At 44.9% G+C, this 21593-nt stretch overlaps 2 protein-coding genes across 2 annotated transcripts in view; one reads left to right on the top strand and one right to left on the bottom strand.

Annotated features, from left to right (window-relative positions):
• LOC146026652 (bestrophin-4-like) overlaps positions 1-21593 on the top strand; it is a 69676-nt gene that overhangs the window by 34818 nt on the left and 13265 nt on the right. The window contains exon 5 of the mRNA XM_083157483.1: positions 1027-1185. Coding sequence (XP_083013609.1) covers positions 1027-1185 — 159 coding nt within the window. The remainder of the gene's footprint in view (positions 1-1026; positions 1186-21593) is intronic.
• Positions 16288-18218, bottom strand: LOC146027169 (E3 ubiquitin-protein ligase TRIM39-like). Its single transcript, XM_083158126.1, has one exon. It carries the CDS (start codon positions 18216-18218, stop codon positions 16503-16505), a length of 1716 nt encoding a protein of 571 aa, XP_083014252.1. The 3' UTR covers positions 16288-16502.

Here is a 21593-nt window from a genome sequence, read left to right as displayed (position 1 = left end):
ACAAAGGCATGGAAATTAAATGCTATTCAAAATTTTAGCCTGTAATCTAAATGTGCATGAAATACAGTTTATTTCCAACTGGTTTTGAATATATCGCCCAGATGCTAGCCTACATACACGATACGTGATTTCTGAAGTGTTGCACCACTTGTCCGGTCATTACTGGTGTTATTACTGCAAGTTCTTGATATGTCATCTATCCGCCTACAGGGTTCCGACGATCATTTCTCCAACATTAAAATCCCGACTGTCGGAATCCCAACTTACAAGGGGCTTCAATCACTTGCTCCCCTGTTGGGCTCCTGACAGTCGGGATTCCGATGTCGAAGAAACAACCATCGGAATCCCAACTGGCCTCTACACCTGTGGTTCTCAACCTCGGTCCTCAGGACCAGAGGCGTACAAAGATATTCGTAGGCCTCATAGCAAAAGTTTGTAAGGGCCCCCTACTTAGCAACTGATGGTGATAAATGTATGGAAAACATATTACTTACACAGCAAAGATGGGCCCCCTTCAGCTTTGGGCCCCATAGCAGCTGCACCCCTTGCACCTATGGTAGTTACACCCTTGCTCAGGACCTTACACAGTTCACGTTTTCCAGGTCATCAGACAGGGGCACTAATTACTGACTGATACATTTAAAGATCCACAGGTGGAGCTAATTATTTCACATGTGATTCTGAGTTGAGATCTGCAAAACATGCACTGTGTGGGGTCCCGAGGACCGACTTTGAGAACCTGTGCTCTACCCACCCAATGGGACCATCTGATAGCTGAGAACCATTAATGAACTGAAGGCTGCTTTACACCAAGAAATAACAATATCAGATTAAAAAAACAGTTAATAAATAAACTGATTTGGAGGAAACCCACAAGAACACAAGGGGAACATTGACCTACAGCTTCCATCATGCTCAGCCAGCCAGAAGATACCCAGGATGGGAGTTGTAGTTTTGGAGCTAATTGGAGCCTGTTTATTAACAGCTGTATATTGCAGAACTCAGACGAGTGTTGTGCTCCCGCAGGTCGTGACAATCGCAGTGTATTCATTCTTTGCCTCCTGTATCATTGGGCGCCAGTTTGTGGATGACCAGGGGAAGAAGGAGGACAAGGATAAGGACCTGGATATGTATGTGCCAATATTCACTTTGCTGCAGTTCTTCTTCTATTCCGGCTGGCTGAAGGTTGGTCGCAATTTCTATATCTGGGGTCTAATTGTTCTTATGGTAGGAGTCTTAGTTCAGCATTACCCAGAGAATCACGTATTACAGGGATGCCGAATGTATCTCTAAATTATGTTGTTTAGAACTTGCAAAATGCATAGATATAAGTCACTAAGCTCTGTATGTATAAATAGTAGAGGAAGCTGCCATGATGTATGTTTAGACAGTGGAATAGTGCCCCAGTTGCCAAATGTGGCCAAATCACAGAATAAATAAGGGTATATATATATATATATATATATATATATATATATATATATAATGTTATCCCCGCGGTCAGGATGCAGAGGTCAAAAGACTGTCCATGAGCCATATTACTTGCTTCTTTATTCCTGCTCTTACCTGGACAGCTGCTCAGTACTCTGCAGTGCTCTATCTGGCAGCACCAGTCAGTATGCAGTGGTTGCATCTGATTTATCCAATCATTGCCTGCCGCTCTGCGCCCACCCGCCATACCACTGCCTGGCACCTGACTACCGCTGCCATAAGTGACACTGGTTTTGGGGAGGGGGAGACGACAGAGGATGATTAAAGTTAGTGATAATATTGACAAACTCAATCCGGTTATCTCGGGAATCCCGGGATTAGTCATTTTTCAATCCTGAATCCCAGGATTGAAAATCCTGTTACTTTTCTTCCGGGAGCGGCGCTGCTGCTGCTGCTGCTCACGTGACAGGTGGCTGTAGGCAGCTCACTACCGCCCTCCAGTGGCCGGCGCCCTAGGAAAATGCCTAGAGCTGCCTATTGGTGGCTCCGGCCCTGCCTGTACCTTTCACGTTACATCATTATTATTATTATTATCTGGAGGGGGGAGGTATGGAGGGGGTACTGTTTACAGCAGCCTGTACATACTCAATGCTCCCAGGGCGGCTGCTGAGACGGTATTATAGAGATACAATTCACTTGCTGAAGCCGATACGAACATAAGGCTGAGTTTGAAGATATCAATAAGTAGGCAGCTTGACACAAGTACAAAGGATTTTTCCACACTTTATTATATGTATCTGTGACCAGGCTGGAAAGCACAGAATGATCATTATTGATACATATACAATGAGAAGCAAATAACTGAGATATTTAATACAATAAAAATCAGTGCATTGAGACACCCATACTAGCATTTTACTAATCTATGTATTGTATTTGTTCCATGTATGTACGTACGTACGTACGTACGTGTGTTTTTATATTTTCGCATTTAATATTAACTAATAAAAGTGACATTTTAAGACTTCCTCCCATCTAATTTGGTGCGCCACACAGTGACAAATCTTCTTCTTTCTCTTGGTCATTGATAAATCTTGTCCAGTGGAAGCACACCCCAATAGCCCCTAGTATTGTGATTAACCAAAGTAAGGGCAACAAGGGGGCCTACGTATTTCATGAATAACGAACCTGTGAACCATCTGGTCTTGTGCGACCAACCATCCACCCTATAAATCTCAGAAACATGGAATAACCTCACCATTGCAGGGTTACATATGGAGTTCCAAAAGAAGGAGAAATGGAGGTGAAATGAGGGGGGGGGGGGTGTGTGTGTTGAGATTCGCACGAAAGCAATTTTGGTCCCTTTTTAATTTCTGGGACGTGTTTGGGCCACCTATTATAGTTATTGGTTGGCGGGGTGCAATCCGGGGCAAAAGGAGTACAATATGGAAGAGGTAAAGAAAATAATTTACACTATGGATGCACACCAGAATTAATTTAAAAACGTGAACTTTATTTATTCCTTGAAGGAAAAAGGAAGGGATCCCAGCAATCTTTTAATATATAGGATCTCATGTGATGGTCCTCTTTGCCACGGTAAAATTTTTAAGGGTTAAAATCAATGACATACATTACACACATACATATAGTGCAATACTAACAAGAAGAATGTAAAGGAGAGTGTATAGATTTAAAATGGACAGGTTAACTGTCAGATGTCTTGTATCCTGCAGTCTAAATGGGTATTTATATTATATATTGGAGGGTATAATAGGTGTCATGCTCCAGTGATACCTGCTTTGTGCACCTGTGCTCCTGTGTTACCTGCTGCGTGCACCTGTACTCCAGTTATACTTGCTGCGTGCACCTGTACTCCAGTGATACTTGCTTTGTGCACCTGTACTCCAGTGATACCTGCTTTGTGCACCTGTACTCCAGTGATACCTGCTTTGTGCACCTGTACTCCAGTGCTACCTGCTCCGTGCACCTGCACTCCAGTGCTACCTGTTGCATGCACCTGTACTCCAGTGATACCTGCTTCGTGCACCTGTACTCCAGTTATACACGCTCCGTGCTTCCAAGCACCTGTACCTCAGTTATACCCGCTCCGTGCTTCAGAGCACCTGTACCTCAGTTATACCCGCTCCGTGCTTCCGAGCACCTGTACTCCAGTTATACCCGCTCCGTGCTTTCAAGTACCTGTACTCCAGTTATACCTGCTCCGGGCTTCTGGACACCTGTGCACCACTTGCGTCTTGCTCTGGTGCAGACTGCTACCCCTGAGCGCCCCTAGCGTCTTGCAGGGGCATAACCGGCCACAGACTCCAGTATACCCTCAGCGTCTTGCTCGGGTGTAACGCCGCTGTTGGCCACAGACTTTTAACCTACTGGCCTGGTGTTCACTCGCTCAGTAAACCCCTTGACCCTCGCATGAGGAAGACTTAAGATGCCCACACACGCACCGATCCCGGCGGTGCGATGCTATGCGATGGGGTGCGCGCTCCCGCGGCACCTCATCGCACAGTACAAAAAGTATGTGCTACACATACTTTTTGTACTAGCTTTTTATCGCATAGCATCGCATGCACAAGGCATACGATGCGATGCTATGTGTGCTAGTTAAGCACAGAACGCACGCCGGGATCGATGCGTCTGTGGGCACCTTTACATACGTCCATCAACCTTCCGGGCTACCACCGATCCTGACCTTCGACCGGGCCCACAGAACCCTCAGGTACTGACAATAGGTTTCTGGGATTTTATTTGGATAATAGGTATTTTTTTGTATCAAGGGATTACTATATGTTCTTTGATTTATTCCTGTTATTCCTTTAGATCAGGGGTGGCCAACCCGTGGCTCTTGAGCCTCATGCGGCTCTTTCTTTAATGAGCTGCGGCTCTTCAGTCACCCTCCGTTGCAGTGTAGTGCTTTTCCCCGACCACTGAGAGTAGCAGAGATGGGGCAGCCCACGCCTCCCCACACAGTGTGCGGCAGTATGGAGTGTGCCACCCCCAACCCTGCACTGCGTGCGGTTAATTGCACCCTCCGCCCCGCCCTGCTTTTTACTTTTCCTGTGCAAGACTCAGGACCATCGGCAACAGAGCGGAGTTGAAGAGCAGTGGCTGCCATAAACAGGGATATATGTGGGGGCAGCAATCTTCTATCAGTAAGTTACCCAGGAAGGGTGGCGTTGTGCGGCAGCCAGGGGTTTGTGTTAGAGAGAGGAGAGAACTTGAATACATGTATGGAGTGGGGGGGGGGGGGGGTATACGGGATGTATATGAGAGAGACAGTGCATGGATATATGTATGTAGGAGGCAGTGTATGAGGGTGGCGGTGTATAAATGTATGCATATATTATGAGAGTGGTGGTGTATAAATTTATGCATGTATGTATGTATGTATGTATGTATGTATGTATGTATGAGGGTGGCGGTGTATAAATGTATGCATGTATGTATGAGGGTGGCGTTGTATAAATGGTGTGTATGTATGAGGGTGGCGCTGTATAAATGTATGCATATATTATGAGAGTGGTGGTGCATAAATGTATGCATGTTTGTATGAGGGTGGTGGTGTATAAATGTATGTATGTATGTATGTATGTATGTTTGTATGTATGAGAGTGGTGGTGCATAAATGTATGCATGTATGTATGAGGGTGGTGGTGTATAAATGTATGTATGTATGTATGTATGAGGGTGGTGGTGTATAAATGTATGTATGTATGTATGTATGTATGTATGTATGAGGGTGGCATTGTATAAATATACATATGTATGAGGGTGGTGGTGTATAAATGTATGTATGTATGAGGGTGGCGGTGTATAAATGGTGTGTATGTATGAGTATGGCGGTGTATAAATGTATGTATGTATATATGTATGAGGGTGGTGTTGTATCAATGATGTGTATGTATGAGGGTGGCAATGTATAAATATATGTATGAATGAGGGTGGTGGTGTATAAATGTATGGATGTATGAGGGTGGCGGTGTATAAATGTATGTATGTATGTTTGTATGTATGAGGGTGGCGGTGTATAAATGGTGTGTATGTATGAGGATGGCGGTGTATAAATGTATGGATGTATGAGGGTGGTGGTGTATAAATGTATGTATGTATGTATGTATGTATGTATGTATGTATGTATGTATGTATGTATGAGGGTGGTGGTGTATGTATGTATGTATGTATGTATGTATGTATGAGGGTGGCGTTGTATAAATATACGTATGTATGAGGGTGGTGGTGTATAAATGTATGTATGTATGAGGGTGGCGGTGTATAAATGGTGTGTATGTATGAGTATGGCGGTGTATAAATGTATGGATGTATGAGGGTGGCGGTGTATAAATGGTGTGTATGTATGAGTATGGCGGTGTATAAATGTATGTATGTATATATGTATGAGGGTGGTGTTGTATCAATGATGTGTATGTATGAGGGTGGCAATGTATAAATATATGTATGAATGAGGGTGGTGGTGTATAAATGTATGGATGTATGAGGGTGGCGGTGTATAAATGTATGTATGTATGTATGTATGTATGTATGTATGTATGTATGAGGGTGGCGGTGTATAAATGGTGTGTATGTATGAGGATGGCGGTGTATAAATGTATGGATGTATGAGGGTGGCGGTGTATAAATGGTGTGTATGTATGAGGATGGCGGTGTATAAATGTATGGATGTATGAGGGTGGCGGTGTATAAATGTATGGATGTATGAGGGTGGCGGTGTATAAATGTATGGATGTATGAGGGTGGCGGTGTATAAATGTATGGATGTATGAGGATGGCGGTGTATAAATGTATGGATGTATGAGGATGGCGGTGTATAAATGTATGGATGTATGAGGGTGGCGGTGTATAAATGTATGTATGTATGTATGTATGTATGTTTGTATGTATGAGGGTGGCGGTGTATAAATGGTGTGTATGTATGAGGATGGCGGTGTATAAATGTATGGATGTATGAGGGTGGCGGTGTATAAATGTATGTATGTATGTATGTATGTATGAGGGTGGCGGTGTATAAATGGTGTGTATGTATGTATGTATGTAGGTATGAGTATGGCGGTGTATAAATGTATGTATGTATTTATGTATGAGGGTGGTGTTGTATCAATGATGTGTATGTATGAGGGTGGCAATGTATAAATATATGTATGTATGAGGGTGGCGGTGTATAAATGGTGTGTATGTATGTATGTATGTATGTATGTATGTAGGTATGAGTATGGCGGTGTATAAATGTATGAATGTATATATGTATGTATGAGGGTGGTGTTGTATCAATGATGTGTATGTATGAGGGTGGCAATGTATAAATATATGTATGAATGAGGGTGGTGGTGTATAAATGTATGTATGTGAATGATGTTGGGTCTTTGGCATCCCTAAACACATTTTTGACCTCTTTGTCTCTTTGGACACCTCTGCTTTAGATACTCAGATATAATGTTATCCAACTGGTTGGCATTCTGCCCAGGGTTTGTACATGTATTAGGCTCAATACATTTATTTGAGACAAGACTGTTACTTTGATATGTAACAGAAGAAATTTATACAGTTAGTTTACAAGTGCAATCTTTTATTCTTCAGTCAGTGGTTAAGAATTCAATGGATCAGTCATGCAACATGGCTCCTCTGTATCAGACAAGTCACCTGTGTCTGGTTCCTGTAAGACAGTCATTGGATCAGACATGTTACACAGCTCCTCAATCTGAGACATCTTCCTGGCAATCTCATCCTTCTTCATTTCCAGCTGCTGAATCAGATCGGAGACTGAGAGTGAAACACTCTCTTCCTGCCTAGAGATCTCATTCAGCACTCTCTTCTCTAGGTCATCCAACTGTCTCCTGAGGTCTCCAACGAGAGCAGTAACTGTCTCTGGTAAACCAGCTGCTTTTTTCGGATTTTTTCTCCTGCGTTTCTGCAGACTCTGGATACTTTTCTCAGTCCCTTTTCTCTTGGTGGTCAGTTTCTGCAGAACATTTCTCAGTTTCTCCTTCTTCTTCTCGGAGGCCTCACCCAGCATCTCCACCACGTGCCCCGATGCTCTCCGGCCAAACGGCAGGACACACAGATACAGACATTGTCCTTAGTGCAGAAATACTTCAAGATCTCTTTATGGAGGGAACATGTTATTTTCTCCAAGGAAGTGGTGGGATCAACCAAGACATGTTCTGCTGACTTGTTGTGTGTCCTCCAATGTATATCACAGAGAGAAGCTTCACACAGGTTTTAAGAACAGGTACTTGAGAGTGGACACAATAAGTGCAGAACATCCCAGTTCCCTCCTCTGGAATAGAGCGTACACGTTCTGCTATATTGCAGAGCTTTCTGTTTATCTCTAGTGCAGGACGATCCAGATACTCTGCTCTGCATTCTGGACAGGTAAATACTGTAGTCCCCTCCTGTGTATCCAGCACACGATCAATACAGGCCCAGCAGAAGTTGTGTCCACATCTCAGGGTTACACGTTCTGCTATATTGCAGGGGATGTGTCATTTGGTCTACAGCATTATGGTCGACAGTCATTAGGTAGACATGGGTCTAGGTCGAAAGGTCATTAATTCGACATTGTCTAGGTCGACAGTCAAAAGGTCGACATTGAGTTTTTCACTGTTTTTTTGAGCCAACATGTGCCCACACGCGGTATTTCATGCCCTACTATCCACTAGGGCAGGGGTGGGGAACCTCAGGCCCGGTGAGCCGTATGCGGCCCCCATAGCCGGTTTGAGTGGCCCTCCCACCTGCCCAGCGGCTTTGCCGAGAGTCAAGTACAAGGGAATTCTCACTTGAGGTCGGTATTTCTCGCGAGATTCCTCTTAATCAACAGCAGCCGGAGACTGTCAGTCCTATTCAGCGGCAGCCGCTGGAGCGTGGGATGGCTGCAGCAGGACAATTTGTAAGAGAAATTTTTACATATGGCCCCCGAAGGATTTTTTTCCCTTTACAAACGGCCCTTGGCACAAAAAAGGTTCTAGGGCATGGTGGGAGAATAAAATAGTGTGCCGAGTGTAGCGAGGCACCGTGCCCGACGCATTGCAAGCGCAGCAAGTGTAGTGCACTTTAAACTGTGTCCATGTTGACTGTGTTGACATTCAGGTCAAAAACCGGATGTCGACCTTTTGACTGTCGACCTAGACAATGTCATACTAATGACCTGTCGAACTAAAGACCTGTCGACCTAGAACCATGTCGACCTTATGGTGTCGGCCATAATGATGCAGACCAAATGATCCCAACCCGTCAACAGGAATGTTAAAGTCACAGAGGATGATAGAGGGGAGGTCATAGGCAAGAAAGTATGGTAGCCATGCAGCAAAGTTATCAAGGAAAGAGGAGCAGGGGCCACAGGGGTGGTAGATCATAGCCACAAGGAGGTGAATGGGGTAGAAGAGGCGGATAGTGTGTACCTCAAAAGGTGGAGAATGTGTTGGGGCGGGCTCAGGTGGGATGATGCGGAAGGTGCAGCTGCGGTAGAGGATGCCCACTCCTCCACCCTGGCGGCCATCAGGTCTGACCAAGTGTGCCAAGGAGAGGCCTCCATAGAAGAGGGCAGCAGGTGAGGTAATGTCAGAGAAGGACAGCCATTCAGTGATGGCAAGAAGGTTAAAAAAGTGGGAGATGAAGAGGTCGTGGATATTTGGAAGCTTGTTGCAGATTGATCTAGCATCCCAGAGAGCACAGGAGAAAGGAAGGGACAGGTGAGATAGGAATTAGGTTGTGTGGGTTGTGGGTGCATGTTAGCGGTGTGGAAATTGAGAGGGGGCGAGCCCTAAGAGTGAGGACTGGTATGGGACAGGAACGAGGAGCCATATTTCAATACAGAAGTTGTTCAGAGGGGCAATATAGAATGGAGTTGGTGTAGCCAACCCTAGTCCTCGAGAGCTACCAACAGTGCTTTTTTTGCAGGTCTCCTCACAGAATCACAAGTGAGCTAGTTAGCTCCATATGTGTATCTTTTAAAATGTGTCAGTGATTAATGAGTGCAGCAGCTAGGCTGTCTGGAAAATGTGAACTGTTGGTAGCTCTCGAGTGCTAGGGTTGGCTACCACTGGTGTAGCCCAAGGGTAGTCAACTCCAGTCCTCGAGAGCTACCAACAGTTAACGTTTCCATGTCTCCTCAGAGAATCACAAGTGAAGTATTTGGCACCACCTGTGGATCTTTTAAAATGTGTTGGTCAGTAATGAGTGCACCTGTGAGGGGAGCTGAAAAAATGTGAACTGTTGGTAGCTCTTGAGGACTGGAGTTGGCTACCCCTGGTGTAGCCTAAAATGAGCAGTGAGAAGTTGATATAGTAGAAGGGAGGAGTGCCTACAGAAAATATTATCAGACAAGTGTATGGTGCCTTTAGAATGTTAGGGACTTATCCGATGATGTTACCTGGAAAGGGAGGAGGTGTAAACCCATAATCCTGACCAAGATTGTGAAAAGCAAAATATTTAGTGCAAAACTTATTACAAAATGTATAACTAGTATTAGGGCAGATGTAGGAAGTGTCGTTATGGGGGAGAAGGGGTATCAGCAGATGTTATGTGCATGGATACCGCTTCTCCCCCATGTATGAAGCAGCCGGTGAGTGCTAAATGACAGGGGTGGTATGCGCTCCTGTCCATATCGGCACTGCTATCTAAACGATAGCAGGCCAGGGGCCATGGCTTGAACGGGCATGTGAGTGGACGCTGGGTTTGAGAGCTCTGCTAAAATCCTGCCCCAGGGACCGTGGGCGCACCATCCTTACCTCTTTGCCCTCCGGAGTCTCTCCTGCACCTCCTGTGCCGCCCGCGGCTCTCATAGACGGCCTGTGGAGGCTTCGGCGGCTGCCTGGGCCCGCTGCGCTCCGTGCTCCCTCTCCTCCGGACATGGGTGCCATCTTGGATCGGCTTCTCCCTGCTCTGCAGCTCCGGCCTGGTCCTGCCCTGCTGCTGCGCCGGGGGGATACTCTCCAGAGGCGCCGCCACCTTCCTCCTGCGGTGCTCTGCTCCCGACTCCTGGTGGTGAGTGGGGCTGTGAGGTTGTGGAGTGGCATGGATACACCCGCTGAGAGGCCACCATCCCTGCTGCAGCCTCACATATAGCTCTTCGAACGTGGGATGTCGGCGCCATCTTGCCTAGGAGTGGTGGCTGTTTCCCCTGCAATTCTCCGCTGATATTCTAGTTCATATATGAAAGAGTTTGGGTAGGACTTGGAATTAGTTAGTGTAGTTAGTTGGTGGGTAGGGGGAGAGGGGTAGATTATAATTATTATTTTTTTGGCATAATTTAGCTAACATAGGAATGTTCCATTGCTGATGTAGCTTTGACTCGGTTTTAGTTAAGGGCCACTAATTTACTTCCTTTCTCTAGTCCACAATAGATAGATAGTGGGGTAGGGGTAAGTTTAGTTTATGGGATCCAAGTACGCTTACATTGGGGGTGGGTTGTACAGGGTGGGGGGTTTTTGTGGTAAGTTTTTTTTTTTTTTTTATTGTTTGACACTTCAATGCCAATGTATTCTTTTGTTATTCCCCCTGATTTGGTACGTAGATATTCTCTCTACAATGTGCAATGGGTGACTTTGTGCATTATACTTAGATACATTTCTACCATATACTCCTGTTTCATTATACTAGATATTTGGGATTGGTTTGAAATCCCAACGCCAGAATCATGACCGCCGGAATTCCGACGAGAGGGGGGGGGGGAAGGATCATCACACTTGCGGGCTTGCTGCACTCACCACGCCCGGTGCCTTGCTACGCTTGGCACACTAATTTATTCTCCCCCTATGCCACTCACTTGCTGTATATCATATGTACATTGATCTGTCTGTTTGGGTATCGGGATCTGTTGAAAATTCAATAAAAAACGACTGTATAAAAAAAAAAATTATATATATATATATATATATATATATATATATATGTTGAACAACAGGAGAGATGAATCTGCGCTTGTATGTGGTCACCAACCAGACGAAAGACAGGATAAGCGTATTCCTGTGAGACACTAAGTCCAAAAATATAGCGGACTGCAGCTTTCTCCAGCAAGGAACCCAGGACTCGTAGGGTTAAGGAAAATCTGTTTCAGAATGGAATAGAGAAGCGCTTCATAGTGTAAAACTGTATTTATTAAAAACACATACAGTGCTGCGGCACATAAAATCAATGTGGACTCGTACCGTTAGGGTAACCGCTGTGGGCTGGTTACCACAAGATTTTACAATGAAAGCCTCAGGCAAAACTCCAACCTCCGTCAGGACTCAGCCGGGTAACAGGACACGCTCACCGCACGGAGAGTGAGGGAAGCGCGCCGGGAACTCCAAACAGGAACGGACACGGTGGGGAAGCCGGGGCACAGGTACAGCAGACGTCACCAAACCCCGCCCTAACGCGTTTCGTATCAAACTTCGTCAGAGGGCGTGGTTGGTGACCGTCTGCCGGCGGCTTAAAAAGGAGCAGTGACCAATCAGGCTGTAGGTTTGCCGGAGGTGTGTATTTCCAGACAAAAACCAATCAGGCTGTGGGTTTGCCGGAGGCAAATACTTCCAAAACAAAACGGTACATTTGTACAGACAACAAAATATCAACAATTACATTAAAAAATATATATAACAAAGTGCAACATAATTGCAATAAATGTCAATAATATACAATAAAAGGACAATATATATATAGTATATGAATGGACAATGTATACATCCAATTCAAAACAGTTTCTGCGGAAGAAAAGAAACTGACAATGAGAAGCAAAAATACATACAGATGGCAAAAAACGGAGGAAAGGCTGATAATAAAGAATAATTACAATATATTGATAAAAAACATACAGAGATAGTTGTTCATCAAAATCTGCACAGATATCACAAAACAGTATATATATATATACATGAAAAAAGAGTATTCTCAAAAGAGGGAATTTAGCGGTTAATGAACGGCGTGATTTCATACCCTTCATTAAGACCTTGGGGTGCCAAGGGTAAGGATCCAGAAGGTCTCGCGTCTAAGTAGCGCGCGATCTCTGTCGCCTCCCCTTTTCCCAATCGGAACCAACTCAAGGCCCATAACCTTAGTGCCCTCTGGATTACTATTATGACAAGACTTATAATGTCGGGGAACACTATGGTTGACCACGCCATGTTTTATGTTCCTCAAATGTTCCAAAATGCGAACCTTCAAGGGGCGTTTGGTCTTGCCTATATAAATGGACCCACAAGGACAAATTAATTTGTACACGACATAGGTTGAGTTACAATTAATGAATTGATTTATTCTAAAAGTGGTACCATCATGCGACAAAAAAGATGAGCTCTTTTTAACCAAAGAGCAAATCTTGCACCTGCCGCAAGAAAAACAACCCTTCAAGGTGAGGAAAGAAGATGGGTTAACATTAGACAACACAGATGGAACAGGCTCTAGTTGACTCTTAGATGTCCAGGCACTGATAGTTTTGGCCCTTGTAAAAACAATTTTAGGAGCATCTTCCAAATGTTTACCCAATACAGGATCACACTTAACAATATGCCAGTGTTTCTTTAAAATAGTGGAAATCTGTTTTTCCCCATCATTGTACTTTGTAATGAAGAGACAGTCACTATTTTTATTCTCAGGATCTTTAACTTTATACTGAAGCACCTCTTCACGTACTGAGTCCCTGGCTTTAATAAAGAGATTTTGTGTGTGAGTGTCTTAGATTTGTGCTCACACACAATTATTTCGAATTCCTGGGAAATTGGTATTTGCAGCTGTGGGGCACAGCGATGGGGACGATTTGTGCCCCCAGTCTGGCCAATTTATACATGGGGGAATGGGAATGTGACTTGCTTAAAGGTGTGTGGGCATCGAAAATCCATTTTTTTCATCGTTATATCGATGATATTATCCTTGTTTGGAGGGGGAATGAGAGTGAATTTAACCAGTTTATGGGTGAGATAAATAATAATTCCTTCAATCTGAAATTCACGTCCAATTTCCAGAGTGTAAAAATTGAGTTCCTGGACCTCCTTTTGAGTATAGAAAATTTTCCACAAATCCCAGAGGTTGAGACATGCACATTTTTTAAAAGTGTTGACAGCAACAGTTACTTGGAGTACGAGAGTTGCCATTCAAAACCCTGGAAAAACAACATTCCCTTTTCCCAATTCCTGCGTTTGCGCAGGAACTGCACCAATATACAAACCTTTGAGGAACAGGCTCAAATTTACACTCAAAGGTTTAGGGAAAGAGGGTTCCCCACGAAAATAGTGGAGTCGGCATTTATTAAAGCCAGGGACTCAGTACGTTTAGAGGTGCTTCAGTATAAAGTTAAAGATCCTGAGAATAAAAATAGTGACTGTCTCTTCATTACAAAGTACAATGATGGGGAAAAACAGATTTCCACTATTTTAAAGAAACACTGGCATATTGTTAAGTGTGATCCTGTATTGGGTAAACATTTGGAAGATGCTCCTAAAATTGTTTTTACAAGGGCCAAAACTATCAGTGCCTGGACATCTAAGAGTCAACTAGAGCCTGTTCCATCTGTGTTGTCTTATGTTAACCCATCTTCTTTCCTCACCTTGAAGGGTTGTTTTTCTTGCGGCAGGTGCAAGATTTGCTCTTTGGTTAAAAAGAGCTCATCTTTTTTGTCGCATAATGGTACCACTTTTAGAATAAATCAATTCATTAATTGTAACTCAACCTATGTCGTGTACAAATTAATTTGTCCTTGTGGGTCCATTTATATAGGCAAGACCAAACGCCCCTTGAAGGTTCGCATTTTGGAACATTTGAGGAACATAAAACATGGCGTGGTCAACCATAGTCTTCCCCGACATTATAAGTCTTGTCATAATAGTAATCCAGAGGGCACTAAGGTTATGGGCCTTGAGTTGGTTCCGATTGGGAAAAGGGGAGGCGACAGAGATCGCGCGCTACTTAGACGCGAGACCTTCTGGATCCTTACCCTTGGTAGCTTGGCACCCCAAGGTCTTAATGAAGGGTATGAAATCACGCCGTTCATTAACCGCTAAATTCCCTCTTTTGAGAATACTCTTTTTTCATGTATATATATATACTGTTTTGTGATATCTGTGCAGATTTTGATGAACAACTATCTCTGTATGTTTTTTATCAATATATTGTAATTATTCTTTATTATCAGCCTTTCCTCCGTTTTTTGCCATCTGTATGTATTTTTGCTTCTCATTGTCAGTTTCTTTTCTTCCGCAGAAACTGTTTTGAATTGGATGTATACATTGTCCATTCATATACTATATAAATATTGTCCTTTTATTGTATATTATTGACATTTATTGCAATTATGTTGCACTTTGTTATATATATTTTTTAATGTAATTGTTGATATTTTGTTGTCTGTACAAATGTACCGTTTTGTTTTGGAAGTATTTGCCTCCGGCAAACCCACAGCCTGATTAGTTTTTGTCTGGAAATACACACCTCCGGCAAACCTACAGCCTGATTGGTCACTGCTCCTTTTTAAGCCGCCGGCAGACGGTCACCAACCACGCCCTCTGACGAAGTTTGATACGAAACGCGTTAGGGCGGGGTTTGGTGACGTCTGCTGTACCTGTGCCCCGGCTTCCCCACCGTGTCCGTTCCTGTTTGGAGTTCCCGGCGCGCTTCCCTCACTCTCCGTGCGGTGAGCGTGTCCTGTTACCCGGCTGAGTCCTGACGGAGGTTGGAGTTTTGCCTGAGGCTTTCATTGTAAAATCTTGTGGTAACCAGCCCACAGCGGTTACCCTAACGGTACGAGTCCACATTGATTTTATGTGCCGCAGCACTGTATGTGTTTTTAATAAATACAGTTTTACACTATGAAGCGCTTCTCTATTCCATTCAGAAACACACATATATATATATATATATATATATATATATATATATATATATATATATATATATATAAAATTGCAGGCCGATATGCAGGGTGAATGTATGAAAGTTCAGCAGCACTGACCCTGCTGCTATCTGCAGGGTGGGGGAAGTCCTATCTCAACAGTAGGGACAGGGCTGTCCCTGCTGTTGGCTCTGGGCTGCGATGGAGATCTCACGTGAGTAGCAAGACCGCGAGCATGCCCGTCCAGCTGGCCGAGAGGCTGTCTGTCTGCCCGCATGTAAACTGATGTGCTGTCTCCAGGAGGGCGGGCATCGCCGGAGGGGGGAGTTTGTGCTCCCCCGCTTTGGTAGAAAAAATGTTAATACATCTTTTTGATGTCCCTTCCCGCGCTGTGCGCTATAATACATCTGCCCCATCCTTTGAATAGTGCATCTGCCTCTTTTTCCCCTCTTAGTGTGTGGCACTATTAGTCTCAGCAAGGCAGCACCACTCATTACATAGGGTGTGCAGTATAGGGCCCCTCCCTAACTCCTGTGTGTATACTGCACCCCCTGCCAATTATATCAGCCGTATCTCTCCAGCCACCATATCACATTAAGAGCCTGATTCATGTTTGTGATACCCCTTTCAGATCGCAATGCCAGCTCGGGCCTGGGATCTTGATCCCGGATCCGACACTTCCACGTTAAATCCGGGTCAACTGCAATTTGACTGTCTATTGACGGTCGCTCTAGATACGGTTGACCCTTTCAACCACACCCGTTACAGCAGGTCATTGGTTTCCCGGTCCTGTGCCCACAACACATGCTGATCCCTGACAGAAGCGGGGTAGGTCTTCTCTAGGTGACCACTTTACCATAGAGATGTTTTATATCTTCATACAGAAAAACCAGGACTGTCCCACCACAACAGCTACTGAGACAATAATGCAAGATACCAGAAACATTCCAAAACCTTTATTAGTTACATCACTAACAAATAACTGAAGAACACTCATAACGTTAGAGTTACATAGAAATATTACGCTGATTGGTACAAATGACTATGAAGGATACATATTTGCCCTGTCAGGAATAGAACAGATAATGTTGGACATGACACACAACTACTGTAACACTGAATACACAACTTGCAGTGCCCACACAATTATACACCAATTCCCTGCACCAGACTCACTGTCTGTATATACATATAAACATCTGTATCCACTGCATCATTCTTTGCACTAATGTCCCACCAATCAGATTCCTCTCCCTGACTGCTCCAGGCTATCCACACATATCTGTACAGAATCCCCTTCCCATACACCTAATATAGCATGAAGGGGCTCAGTGAAGGTGGCAGTGTAGGTGTGTAAGTGTCTGATCATGTCACTCACAGAATAAAAGGACATCTGTCCTGCCTCATAATCCACATACACCCTCACTCTATCATAGGGAATACTGCCAGGTAACTTGATCTCGTCATCATCATGTATCACTGAATACTGATCTTCGATTTTCTCCAAGCACCAAGACACGTCATTAGAGCCAATTCGTGACTCCTCCCCTTCCCTGTCTATACTGGGATAACACATCCCCACATACCACATGTCTGCATTACTGACATCCACATCCCAGTAATGTCGCCCTGAGGAGAATCCCCTGGTGCTTAGTACCTGAGGATAATCCTCAAATCTCTCTGGTGTCTCTGGCTGATCTTGCATTGAAGATGTGAATACAGTTTTCAGGTCACCTGATATAAGTATATATTCATACGCTGTGTTTGCATCCAGTGATATGTCCGCTGGTGCCTGCACATAGAAGCATACATTTATTCCTGTTATCATATCAGATAATGTTTGTAATTTCCCTGAGAGGAGACCCACATCCAGATCTCCCACTTTATGGTCATGCTCATCATATCTTTCAGCCTCCTCTATATCCCCCTTCTCAATGCCCTCCTTGCTGTTCTCCTCTGTGCCTCCCTCCACCACCTTCTCCTCCTCGCTCTCTTCACTATCCTGTTTTTGGTTAATAGTCATTGGATCAGTCATACAACATGGCTCCTCTGTATCAGACAAGTCATCTGTGTCTGGTTCCTGTAAGACAGTCATTGGATCAGACATGTTACCCAGCTCCTCAATCTGACACATCTTCCTGTCAATCTCATCCTTCTTCATTTCCAGCTGCTGAATCAGATCGGAGACTGAGAGTGAAACACTCTCTTCCTGCCTAGAGATCTCATTCAGCACTCTCTTCTCTAGGTCCACCAGTTGTCTCCTGATGTCTCTAAACAGAGCAGTGACTGTCTTTTTTGAACCAGCTGCTTTTTTTGGATATTCTCTCCTGCGTTTCTGCAGACTCTGGATATTTAGATCAGTCCCTTTTCTTTTTCTGGTCAGTTTCTGCAGAAAATTTCTCAGTTTCTCCTTCTTCTTCTCAGAGGCCTCACCCAGCATCTCCACCACGTGCCCCCGATGCTCTCCAGCCAAACTGCAGGACACACAGATACAGACATTGTCCTCAGTGCAGAAATACTTCAAGATCTCTTTATGGAGGGAACATGTTCTCTTCTCCAAGGAAGTGGTGGGATCAACCAAGACATGTTCTGCTGACTTGTTGTGTGTCCTCCAATGTATATCACAGAGAGAAGCTTCACACTTCAGACAGACTTTAAGAACAGGTACTTGAGAGTGGACACAATAAGAGCAGAACATCCCAGTTCCTTCCTGTGGAATAGAGCGTACACGTTCTGCTATATTGCAGAGCTTTCTGTTTATCTCTAGTGCAGGACGATCCAGATACTCTGCTCTGCATTCTGGACAGGTAAAAACTATAGTCCCTTCCTGTGTATCCAGCACACGATCAATACAGGCCCGGCAGAAGTTGTGTCCACATCTAAGGGTGACAGGATCTGTATAAATGTTCAGGCAGATGGAACAGTCCAGCTCCCGTCTCAGATCAGCAGACGCCATCGCTGGTAGCAGAAGAGAGAAATGAAAATTAAAGTCTACGGGTGGGATGTACTAAAGGGAAAATGCGGTAAAACTGGAGTTTTATTGCATTTTCCTATGCACCATTACCCGTCCGCCCCATCTCCGCCGGGCAGGGTATCGCCACCTTTGGGTGGTGATACCCTATAGAAGCCTATGGGCTTCTGTCACCGCCCGCAGCCCGCCATCCGCGCGAGCCCCCCTCCCGTCCTCCATCGATCTCCTCCCCCGGCAGGTGTCACAGCCGGGAGGACATCCGACTGCAGGGGGAGGAGGAGACGCCGGGGACACTGACAGCCACCGGGATGTGACGGAGACCCCCGCAAACCACATTACAGGTATCGCGGGGGTCTCAGTCACCACACTCCGATGCTAGCCACATATGTTAGTACATATGCGGTAGCATTGCAGCGGCTGGGCGGAGATGTATATTAATACATCCCGCCCCAAGACACTCAGAAATCAGAAGTCTCATAGGCGAAAGCCAATTGCCATTCCATTTTGCCTCCCTGTTCACCCAAAAGTGCTCTCTACCCTATGGGGTAGTGAACACCTTTGAGCGAGATCCTGCCACCATAAAGTGCAAGATTGGATTCCCCCCATATTCTCAAAACAGGAAGGGAGATGTACCAAGCATTGTAGAGAGATGAAGTGTAGAAGTTTCCCAAAATAACCAATCGGCTTAAGGCATTTCATACAGTGTACTAGAATTGACAGAAGCGGATTGGTGGATTTGGACAACATTTCCACATTCCCTCTCTCCAAAGCTTAATATATCTCCACCTGGGTCCTTCCTTTACAAAAAACTTAATGTGTAATAGCCACTGCGGTGTATGGCGTAACATGTAATGGGCATCACGGTGTGTGGCATAACGTGTAATGGGCATTACTGTGTGTGATGTAACATGTAACTGGCATTATGGTGTGCACAAACAAGAATGATTTCACAAAAGGTAAAAAAAAAAAAAAAAAAACACATAAAAGGTGGGTGAAGGGACGGGGCAGTGTCCGGGAATCTCTCAACACAAAGGTGGTAACCCTAGGCACAGCTAATCCATAAAGGGACAACATATAGAAAAATGTACTTTAGGGGGATTATGCAAAAGCTTCTTAACCAAATTACAGTAAAATCATTCTTCAATAATTATTTTTAATAATTAAACATTTATGGATTATATGGACCTATTTAGAAGTTTAAAAATATTGTGAAAATGACAGCTATCGTCACATTTTCGTAAAGCTATAAACGGGTAGCTGGGCTCCGATTAGATCAACTGCTAACGGAATGGATTTCTGGAAGAAGCTAAATGAGTTTGAAAGGGGATCAATGTAGGATGGCTGATCGGAGGCATGTGTGAGAGATGTATTGTGGATGTTATGAAGGTCCCTTAATCCACTGGGACTTTTGTGATTAATACGTGTAAGAGGAGCGGTCATTGCCGGAATGCACTTCGCCCTGGAAGACCTCAGCCAACCGCAACCCATGGACCATAGAGTGCAAAGCAGGGGTTACCACATGCATACAACTTCCAAATGGCCACTAATGTGTTGGTTTCGACAAGAACATTTTGTAGGGAGGCCATGTACTTGGATATTATGGGTGAGCAGCTGCTCTATTCACAAAGAAGAATGCAACGCAGCACTTAAGATGGTGTAAAGAGTGCAAACACTGGAGAGTGGACCAATGGCAGCGAGTGTTAAGGAGTGACAAATCACTTTGAAGATCAGGAGGAGGTGTTTGACGATTACCAGAAGAGTGTACAGTGCCTACAGTATAGAATGGAGGTGGTGGGGTTATGCTGTGGGGCATAGGTCCACTAGTTATACTGCATGGTCACATTCAGTGCTATTTTTGTACTGTGGGTGGGGCAGAAGTGGGCAGAGCTACCAAGGCAGGGCATCAACTGTTGCATAAACTACTTTATTTATTTATTTTTTAAACATAATGCCCCCAGCAGTGACATATATACACATTATGCCACAAGTAATGCCATATATACACATGACACCTGTAGTACCAGATGAACAATGCCGCCCCCCCCCCCCCCCAAGCCACTGGTGCAAGTCTAAAAAAAAAAAAAACCTCAGCGGTACTGTGTGCGACCAAAAAATGGGTGTAGCCACATGGGGTGCGGCCAATGAAAATGGGGGTGTTATACACATATGCCCCCAATAGTGCCAGATACACATATGCTCCCACGGTGCCATGTATGCCCCCACAGTGCCAGAAACACATATGCCCCCAATGTGTAAGAATTTCCCAGCAGCAGTGCAACTCACCGCTGCTGTTGGGGAGTGGACCCCCTGCTGTCTGTCTCCTCCGCCGCATCACACGTCTGTCCTTCCCCTCACTGTGTCCCTGTGACTGGACCGTCAGCCAATCAAAGTTCGCGGGCTGGCTCCTGCTTGGCTGCCAGCCCGTGAGCTCTGATTGACTGATGGCCCAGTCACAAGGACACAGTGTGCTCTCCTCCCATTCCCTCAAAAGGGAAGCGGCAGCCGTCACTTCGCCCGGCAGAGGAGACAGACAGCAGGGCAGGTTGCAGAGGTCCCAGAAGCCGTTACTGATGATGTCATTTTGAAAAGAGCTTCAGTATTGGTGTTCCGGGGCTTTCTGGCCCACAAATATCCCTGGTCACATTACCTCTAAGTAGTATAGAGATGTTCTCTATAACTCTGTGCTCCCTACATTGCGGTAGTTCTACGACAATGCCACCTTTAATGTTTCCATGGTGACGCTGGACTCATATACAGAAAATACAATAACCCGCAAAGAACTGGCCAGCTCAGAATCCAGATTTTAACCCCACTGTGGGGTCGATCCTATTTGGTGCGGATGATTCGTGAGTGCGAATCAACACGACACTGGGCGTACTATACAGCGGGCTGAATTCGCTTAAAAGTGCTCGTACCTCCATCGGGTTATAAGCAATTGTAAGCGAATTCGGCCCAGCGAAGAGTGTGAGATCGGGCTGAATCGGGTGCCGTTGCCGACATTTACACACATGAAAATGGCACCAGAATGGCACCTCGCACCCTTCGGACCTAATAGGATCGACCCATGAGTTTGAATTAAAGAGACAGGTGCGTTCTAGGCCGACTCGACCTTCTTCAATGTCACAGTTAGTAGCTGTACTAAAAGACAAAACGGCAAAACCTACCACCGGCTGTTGTCCAGGAACTTGTAGGCCGTGTGCAAAGAAGGGAGTCTGCAGTGGTGGCTGCACCTGGAGGACCTGCAAAATACATTCATCTATTTAACGTCAATGTCCAATAATTTTGTCTACACAGTGGCCCTCATTCTGGTCTGTGCGATCCCCCGTGTGTTCGCACGGTTGAGCAATGTTGAGCATCTGC

The sequence above is a fragment of the Crinia signifera genome, chromosome 8 (assembly GCF_055691185.1).
Source record: "Crinia signifera chromosome 8, ASM5569118v1, whole genome shotgun sequence".
Lineage (NCBI taxonomy): Eukaryota > Metazoa > Chordata > Amphibia > Anura > Myobatrachidae > Crinia > Crinia signifera.
This window is presented reverse-complemented; position numbering and strand designations above follow the sequence as displayed.